This window comes from Penicillium coprophilum (genome assembly GCF_028826855.1).
Source record: "Penicillium coprophilum strain IBT 35676 chromosome Unknown utg000006l_segment0_segment0, whole genome shotgun sequence".
NCBI classification, from domain to species: Eukaryota; Fungi; Ascomycota; class Eurotiomycetes; order Eurotiales; family Aspergillaceae; genus Penicillium; species Penicillium coprophilum.
In genome coordinates this window covers 1,192,309-1,201,127 of record NW_026622725.1, presented here as the reverse complement: position 1 = coordinate 1,201,127, position 8,819 = coordinate 1,192,309, and the positions used below count along the sequence as shown (strand labels likewise).

At 37.1% G+C, this 8,819-nt stretch overlaps 1 protein-coding gene across 1 annotated transcript; it reads right to left on the bottom strand.

The window, feature by feature from the left end:
• Positions 1-7,350: 7,350 nt before the first annotated feature.
• N7500_009427 (uncharacterized protein) lies at positions 7,351-8,089 on the bottom strand (the record flags this gene model as incomplete). The annotated part of the gene is made up of 2 exons (XM_056680566.1): positions 7,351-7,515; positions 7,967-8,089. Coding segments are annotated over 2 exons (288 nt in total), but the record flags the coding sequence as incomplete, so codon positions are not given.
• Between the last annotated feature and the right edge of the window lie 730 nt (positions 8,090-8,819).

The window sequence follows — 8,819 nt, the reverse complement described above, 5'->3', positions numbered from 1 at the left end:
AAACTCTTCCTTGATAAAGATTCCTAGGATAATCATTGCAAATACCATCTCGACAACCTTAACCCCCGATATGGTCTTTTAACTTTCCGCTCCACACTTATTACGCTAGGGTTCTGTCTATTCTGCCTAGGCGATAAAAGCAAGAAACTAGACGAGAGATTCCAATAATAGGTTGTAAAATCAACTCTTCTAAATTATATTGACGAACACTTGGCGTTAACGGACTCTTTAGCCGCAGTCTTCTACCCTTATCCGTGTTGCGAAGAAAGGAAGTATATTAATAACTTATATCTCTAGTGGCACTTCTTTGATATATATTCTATAGAAGAGCCCCGGTCAAACTATGTTAAACGAAAAAGAAAGTGGTAGCTTTAGTTAGAGCCCGCAGAAACTACTTTTAGGAATTTAAGCGATGAAATATTGCCGAGTTTAGAGGATTATTTTCTTACTAGCACTCTACTAACTAGTTTTGAAGATTCGGATATAACCCCCGTAGATGATTTATTTATGGAATTTGTACGCTTGGATGACGACTAGGCGTAGGGCATTGACTAGGATTCTATCGTTAATAATGACTATTACTAGAAACGAAGGTGCTTAGTATATAATTAAACGATGCTAGATTGACAGTATATTTGTTAGGCATAGATTTAGTGTTGATACTTATATCTTTCTTCATATACTTTCCTTAACCAAACCCTAGGTACGTGGACACCCTTAGATATATATCCCCTTAGTATAGCTCTATGAGTATATATTTTATAGGCTTACTTACTAGTTCTAGGTAGGCTATTAGTGATATATGAAGTATAGGTCTTAGTGCTTAATCTCGCTCTGATCCTATCTAGCATTTTGCGAGTAAAGTAATTGCCCTGGTATCACCTATATCACTAGTTCGACAGCCTACACTAATCAAGCGTATCTACTTATAAAACCCGGTTTTATAAAACGAGGTCACTAGGCTCGAATGCTATAATATTTATAGAGAAGCGAAACTTAAAGGAAGTCTCTTTTGTATTCACGCTAGTGATATAGAAAACCTAGTAGGCAAAACCATATCTAAAGAGATCTATATACTATCGATCTTTTCTCTGTACACTATAGGGTCGGGTAACGCAGTTCTATCTAAGTAGAAAAAGAAAGTGAGTGTAATCGTTTAATCTAAGAGCGGGAGGATAAGCTATATTATAAATTATATTTTGAGGGATAAGGCTATTTATATAGCTACCCTATAATTATCTTATCCAGAGTTAGTATAGCTAGATATTTCGCTTGATAATACTAAAGCGGATGATAGAGATAATACCGATATCGAAGGTGTAGATTCCGATGATTCCGGTGCCGATAAAGATGATTGCGATGAAGATACCGATAAAGACAGTGAAGATAGGTCGGAAGTAATACACAAGCTACTAACCTTAAATCTGTTGTCCAATCGATACCCTGCCTTGTCTCTATTTTGGTTATAGAATTTAACTACCCTATTTTCGTTTATATCTATCTATATAATAGGTAGGATGTTGTCTTTTGTGCTGCTGTATACACCTATATCGAGCTTAGAGTACTCCTTACGAATACCATGTTTAATCATGCTTAGATCTAGAGTTTCGTCAGTACTAATAGTATATCGGTGGCACTATTACGTACTAGAACAATCGTCTATATTAAGGAGACTAAAAGATAATAAATATCCTATATAGCTATAGTTATCGTTAGACTATATCACGTATTGGCGATTATAATCGATAACCGTGAGACTACCACCTAAGGCGGTGTGTATATAGACACTAGCGAGAAGTAGGAAGATAGAGAAAGTTATATTTCCAATATTTATAAGGATTGAAAGATGATAGACAGATTGGTATCTCCAGCCTTAAGCTATTGTGAAAAGCGACGATTTTGTACAGTATATATATATCTACGAATTTAAATGTCTATAAGTCTCTTGATACACTGTGATAAAAACCGTGGTAATACGCGCGCAATACACTTTGCGGTACGCTTTGCGGCACCCTTTGCGATATACTCTGCGACACACTTTTTTGAGTCGAGGTCCTACTAATTCCTGACTTAATTTTAGCTCCTAAGCTAGCTTGTGTCCCTACCCCCTGATATATAGCTTTGTCGAGATAGATAGGTAGAGTCGTGACACGTACTATCTAGTGGTATGGTGCTAAGGTGGATTGGGGTTACTACTCTAGGAGTCGCACTATAAACTTAAGTATTGGCGCTGTTTTATAAATTACTTGTATAGTTTGATGATTTTTTAGTCTACAGCCTGACTTAGATATATAAAGGTAGGTATTCTTCTGTATTAATCCTCGATTATGTATCCCAAAGTCTGTTAGGCTTAAACGTAAGTTTTGTTAATATCTAACAAATACTATATATACTAATACCGCCTAGAATGAAGGGAATTGTCACCTGGTTTTGCGTCTCTTGTCATGATATTGATTCCTATCGTATAAAGATCAAATTTATAGGAAACGAGCCTAGATCCTATTTTGTTTGTATTTGGTCGTATTTACTCCCTGCTAAGCGGCGTATCAATATTAATACACTATACATAAATTGCTTAGAGGAAACCAACCTTCTATCATCGAAGGATTAGCGAGAGTTTATCTATAAGAAGAAGGATTAAATTATATTTGAAGAACGTGTTGTTTGGGTAAAGTAGGAGTGGGACCTTTGGGTTACTTCTCGCGAATGCTAACGTATTAACAAATCTGTGCAATATAATAGGGGCTTGTGTGTTTATCTATTTGGTGGTGTTAGTATATATTAGTCTTATTTCGAGTTCTTAAGGCGGGGCGGATTAGAAAATTAGACTAAGGGCAAGATTGTTAGATATAGGAGGAGTTGGTATAAGAACACTATTATAAGTCTAAGTTCTGTAGTATATATCTATTCTGCAATTTTATATATGTGAATTCTATAACTCTGACTGGAGTACCACTAAGTAACTTGAATCATTCGAGACCTTACTATAGTAGTCTAATATAGACACTATTTTAAGTTATTTACCACTGTACTAGAACACTACTAAGAATGGGGATTAGGGGGTAGAGTAATTATGATAGGGTATTTTTAGCACTCTGATTATTTGTTGTATTTTTCTAAGTCTGTAGGCGAGTCGAAATTAGTTGCGAGTAGACGCGGTAGTCTGCTGGAGAGTAGGGACATACTAGAGAGTAGGGACACACTAAAGAGTAGGGACGTAATAAAGAGTAGGAATACACTGGAGACTAGGGACACACTAGAGAGTAGGGACACACTAGAGAGTAGGGACGCACTGGATAGTAGGGACGCACTAAAGAGTAGGGACGCACTAAAGAGTAGGGATATACCTAGAGAGTAGGAACGCACTGGATAGTAGGGACGCACTAGATAGTAGGGACGCACTAGAGAGTAGGGACGCACTAGATAGTAGGGACGCACTAAAGAGTAGGGATATACCTAGAGAGTAGGAACGCACTAGATAGTAGGGACACACTAGATAGTAGGGACGCACTAGAGAGTAGGGACGCACTAAAGAGTAGGGACACACTAAAGAGTAGGGATATACCTAGAGAGTAGGAACGCACTAGAGAGTAGGGACGTACTAGAGAGTAGGGACGCACTAGATAGTAGGGACGCACTAGAGAGTAGGGACGCACTAGATAGTAGGGACACACTAAAGAGTAGGGACACACCTAGAGAGTAGGAACGCACTAGAGAGTAGGGACGCACTAAAGAGTAGGGACGCACTAAAGAGTAGGGACACACTGGAAAGTAGAGGCTAGGCATGACGCACGGACCCACTAGAGTCGGTAAAGCGCGACACGGGTTTAAGTGTTGTAGGTACATTTAAAATTATGATGGCGCTTCTTTCTATCCCTTCGTGCAAGATTTCTCTCCTCTTTTATTTAAAGTAAAATAAGAAGAAAATAGAAGTAAGCGAGAACCTTCTTGGTCACCGAACAAACACCCTCGCCCTTCAACGGCTATAATATTATCAGGGATACGTAATCATAAAGTTACAGTATCTTAGATATAAAGAGTATAACCTAACGGGAACCCGAGAGATCGCCGAGAAAAATGTGGAGAAACTTTTTAGGATGTTTGAAATCGAAGGCTATAGTAACCTAGAGCCTAAGCACAGAGTTGCCGCGACTATTGATCAGGAGGTCCTAAGAAAAGCACTTACAAAATCAAATCTCACCCTAGAAGCACTTATCGATCCAAGAAATTAGCCAAATCTCCTATTAGAAGGAGAGGATATTATTACTTATGTATACGGGAAATATTGTCTGAAAGCTAGCGAGAGATTTAGAGAAACTACGTGGCTAGTTAATCTTTATCTAAATGGTTGGGTAGTATTGAAAAATATCGAATAGAGACTAACAACGTTATAGATATCTCGATCGATATACTCGCCTAATTACGCGAAGAATCGACACAAAGTATAAGCTTCACTATCGGCGAAATATATCGTACCCTTAGGTCATACCAAATTTCACAAAACCCTGCTTAGGAGTAGAAATGGTAGGCTAGACTTGGTTCCGAAGACTATCGTAAACAAATACAACGCTTGTAACGTGACGATCAACGGCGTTGTATTTTAGATAAGTTGTTACTATACGTTGGGCTATAGAAGCCACTACGATCTTCCTAAATCACTAGGATATTAGGCCTGAAATGCCTAGAGGTATATTTAATAATTGTATACCTCGCACGTAGCTAACTTCCTTCCTAGATACTAAACTATTATCTATGCGTAGTCCTAGAAATATAGACAAAATTTCTTGAATCTTAGGATAGGTAGCTTGTCGACTTGGATTCCGTGTCCTATATTGAAGGATTAATACCTAGTATCGCTATGGTAGACCGAAAACGTATCACCGATCTTATAGATTCAAAAAAGATATTTCCTCTTCTTAGAACAACTCAATATAGGGAAGTCCTTAAGAGTCGCCTTCTCTAAACACCTAGGAGGATATTATCTCTTACTACGCTTATCTAAGATACACTATTTATTGAGAGACTAGTAAGAGCGCTCTACTATCTCTATCCTCCAAAATTCAAATAAAGCCTTCGAAAAGCTATGCTTACTTAATGGAATCTTGTCGGAACCGGAGGTCTCCTTGAAGTCTAGACAATAGAATAGGAGTTCACAACAATACAACGAACTGAATACCTGTTTGTTGTATCTATACTATAGCTTTGGCTTTTTGCTTATAGGTATTTCGTCCACCAAGGAGGCCGCGTGAGAAATTTTCGACAACAATTCCAATGTTTTACTATAGATATAAGCCTAAGTAAGCTTACTATATTGGCTTCCCGATTGGGCTTTGAGTTAGACTAAATTAGGTAGCTTCGAAGTAGAAATTTAGGGCAATATATAGTACAAGGCTTTTTTAAATCTCTAAGTAGGGAGGAGTTCTACAAATACGAAGAGCAAAAGGTGTAATCGATATTAAATAGACTTTAGAGCATGTTACGGAACCTTCCTAGTTCTCTGGCGGAGGACGATAGTATAGCCCGATTCACAATAAATAACCTAGAACTCGAAGTAAGCCACCGATTTAATAGCCTAGCACGAGATAAGTATCTATAGTAGCGTAGAAATATTTTTTACAATTAAATCTTTAGTCCCGATCAGCTACTATCGGAATATATAACGTCGCTCGGCGTGGTAAAAGATATTATTAGGTCGTTCTTCGGCAAAAGTTTATTTTTTTAGCTAATTTTCGATAAACGACAAGCTATACCTATCCAAAGTCCTATAAGGCTTACTAAGACCGCGCTAGGATCTATCGATCCTGATATAGATTTTGAAGAGTGGTATCTATAAGTTTAACCCGTGAATCTATCGCCTTCGGAAGCACCCTAGCCCTTAATAAACTCCGGACTAGAGTTAGTAGAGGAAGATACCAGTGAGCTAATAGAGTTAGCTAATCACCTAAGTGGAACTCCCGATCGTGATACTCTACCGTTGGCAGCTGGTTTCGAGGAAACGTCTTAACAAATAGAAACGAAAAACTACCTATCTATTCGAAATAAGGTACCTAAGATCCTTTTAATATGGTATCAATCATATCAAGAAGTGATCGTTTTGTACCTATTCGAATCAAGAGTCTATTATAAATTCTTCTTAGGGGGTGGATTTAACCTATAAGTAGTCTTACACGATCTAGTAAGTGATTATCTCTTTATAGTGATTAATAAGTATAGAATAGGCACCCCAGATATGAACAAGGTATATAAAGCAGCTTTGAAAGAACGGTTAATACTTGTTGGGAAAATAGACAATCTAAGTCATGGAAATAACATGGAAGGGACGATTTTATTAGATAAACTCCGTGATTACGTTCTGTACTATAATATTTATATAGGAAAGAGAAAGGTAGATTCTATAGATAATCGATCGGGAAAGTGTTATTAGGAAACAGCACCTGATAAGTAGTTATAAGGAATAAAACTGTTTTCTTGTTCTTCAATCAATTTTTTATCTTATAGAGGATATTACTCCCTCCGCCACTTATCTACAGTTTTATACCCCCTTTCAGTCTAATAATAAGCTTCACTCTTATCTAAAGGATCATGCCTCTAAGCAGACAGCGGCAGTAGTTAACGACACTATAGTGGCGTACTACGTAGTATACCTTGTGGGTACTACGACAGATGCTTCGCCTATAATAAATTCTGATAGGCCTTATATCGCCCCACTATCTTTTATCTTAGTGTAGCGCTCACTATCCCTTCTATGCTTAGAATATACCGGGTAGATACTTATAAGCCGTATAGTCAAGTGAACTAACCGGAGTATAGGAGTCTAGATTGTAAGTACGGCGGCTCACCACTATAGTTATATATCTATATCGGAATACGAAGTATAGAATATAGACCTATTTATAGCGTGGAAAATCCTCTAGGTGAACAATATAGGTTAAAACAAAGAAGCTTTGCCATTTATTATAGACACAAAAATAGTACTACAAATATTTTTTTGGCTTTCTATCACTTCAATTGTAGTCCCGACGGACGAAGTTCTATTTCGTTTATATATTTGGTAGCCTCGATAGGTAGAGATTTGCGAACCTAGTAATTAATATTCTTCTTAGCTCCTTATATTTTATATCCAATATATCCTATCAAGGTGAATATTATTGACACGTTTACCAATACAGATTCCTAAAGGAAACGCCTAGTGGTAATGACGCTTTAAACTCCAATATCCCCCTAGGTTTGCTAGATGAAGAAACTCTTCCTATCGATCTATTATTATGTATTTACGTCTTGAGTTTAAATAATACTAACCTTTAGTAGATCCTCTGCTGAACTAGAAGTATTCGCCTTCTCGACAAACGACTACGCTAACTTAGAAAGACACGGTATACCTAGGCCTTGCTTAGGGTCGCCTAAATGAGTTAGTCGGTCACTTAGTGAAGTCACGATAGACCTAATAGCCTCGATATCTTCTTTGATACTATCGCGAGACCTTCTCTTTATTAGACACTCCCCTATATTTGCTGTCTAATGGTCAGAGTTGGTTATTATATTCATTAAGTGCTATACCTATCTTGATTTCGCCTTTCGATATAAGAAGTATATTGCTACAATCTAATAAGGGATAAGAGGTCTTTAACTCGTAGTGGATAAAAATAATCCCTCTAAGGATTTCCTTGTAGATAGTTACTATATCTACTTTACTAAAGCGAATATTCGTTACTGTATAACCAAGGCTAATAGCTAAATAATGATATTCGTATACGATATAGAATTTCCCTCTAGATTAAAAGCCTTCTATTAAACACACTAAGTTTTGGTGTATGATAGATTGAACTTATCTAAAAGCGTGGGTGTTTTGAATGCTACACTACTTAAGAAAGTAGGTAGGTAGGTTCTTAGTGTCTTTGAGCCCTATCACGCCTAGGCCTGCCTAGTCAATGTTGTAAGATAGATGGTACTGTGCCGGTGATTCCACTTTGATAGTTAATGAGCTATTAATATTTTTAGTTGGAATGATAGGGACCCTAAGTCGATATATATAATTATTTTGGACTAATTTCTTATTGGGTTTCTCAATTTCGGTGCTTTCCTTGACGATACTTTCCTTGTCGAGCCATAGTTTCTTAGGAAATTAAGTTTCGCGCTTCTCTCGATTTAAATTGGATGCTATTCTGAACTGGTTGTGAAAGTGGAAATATAATATTAATACTTTATATCCGAAGTGCTGTCCTTGTTTATATATTTAAGGATTATATTTCGATGACTAATTCTCGCCCTAGGCACTCTGTATTCGCGGTTATATTTTTAGTGTCGTAGGGTGGAGATTTAGTAAATACTTTAAAGTTACGACCGCCTAAATTTCCTATATATCTCTAGTATTTACTAACGTATTAGGTATAGGATGTGTAGCTAAATATGGTTGAAAGTAGCCTATCGGTAAATTTTCTCGATGTAAGTGATTTTATACAAATCTAGTATTTTAGCTAAGAGACTAAATTAAAGAACACTTTTCTATTCCACTGTACTTAAGTACTTAATTTTTGGTCAACAAAGTAACTATTAAAGAGGGGAACGCTTAAGGCTGTATGCTCTGAGGTATATAGGTCGATTTAGTATCCGTAGTTCAGTCTTATACTCGATTTTGTATACAAAGGAACCTAGGCCTACGGCCTAAGAAGTTAATCTAGAGAGGTATAGAGGTGTATATTCTTCAATCTGTCTCTCCTAACTACCTTATACCCTCTAGCGCTCCTAGATTACCTAATTAAACACTTAGTAAACGATAGGACAGGCGAGGTTAATACGTACTAGGAGATAGGGTCCCCCAC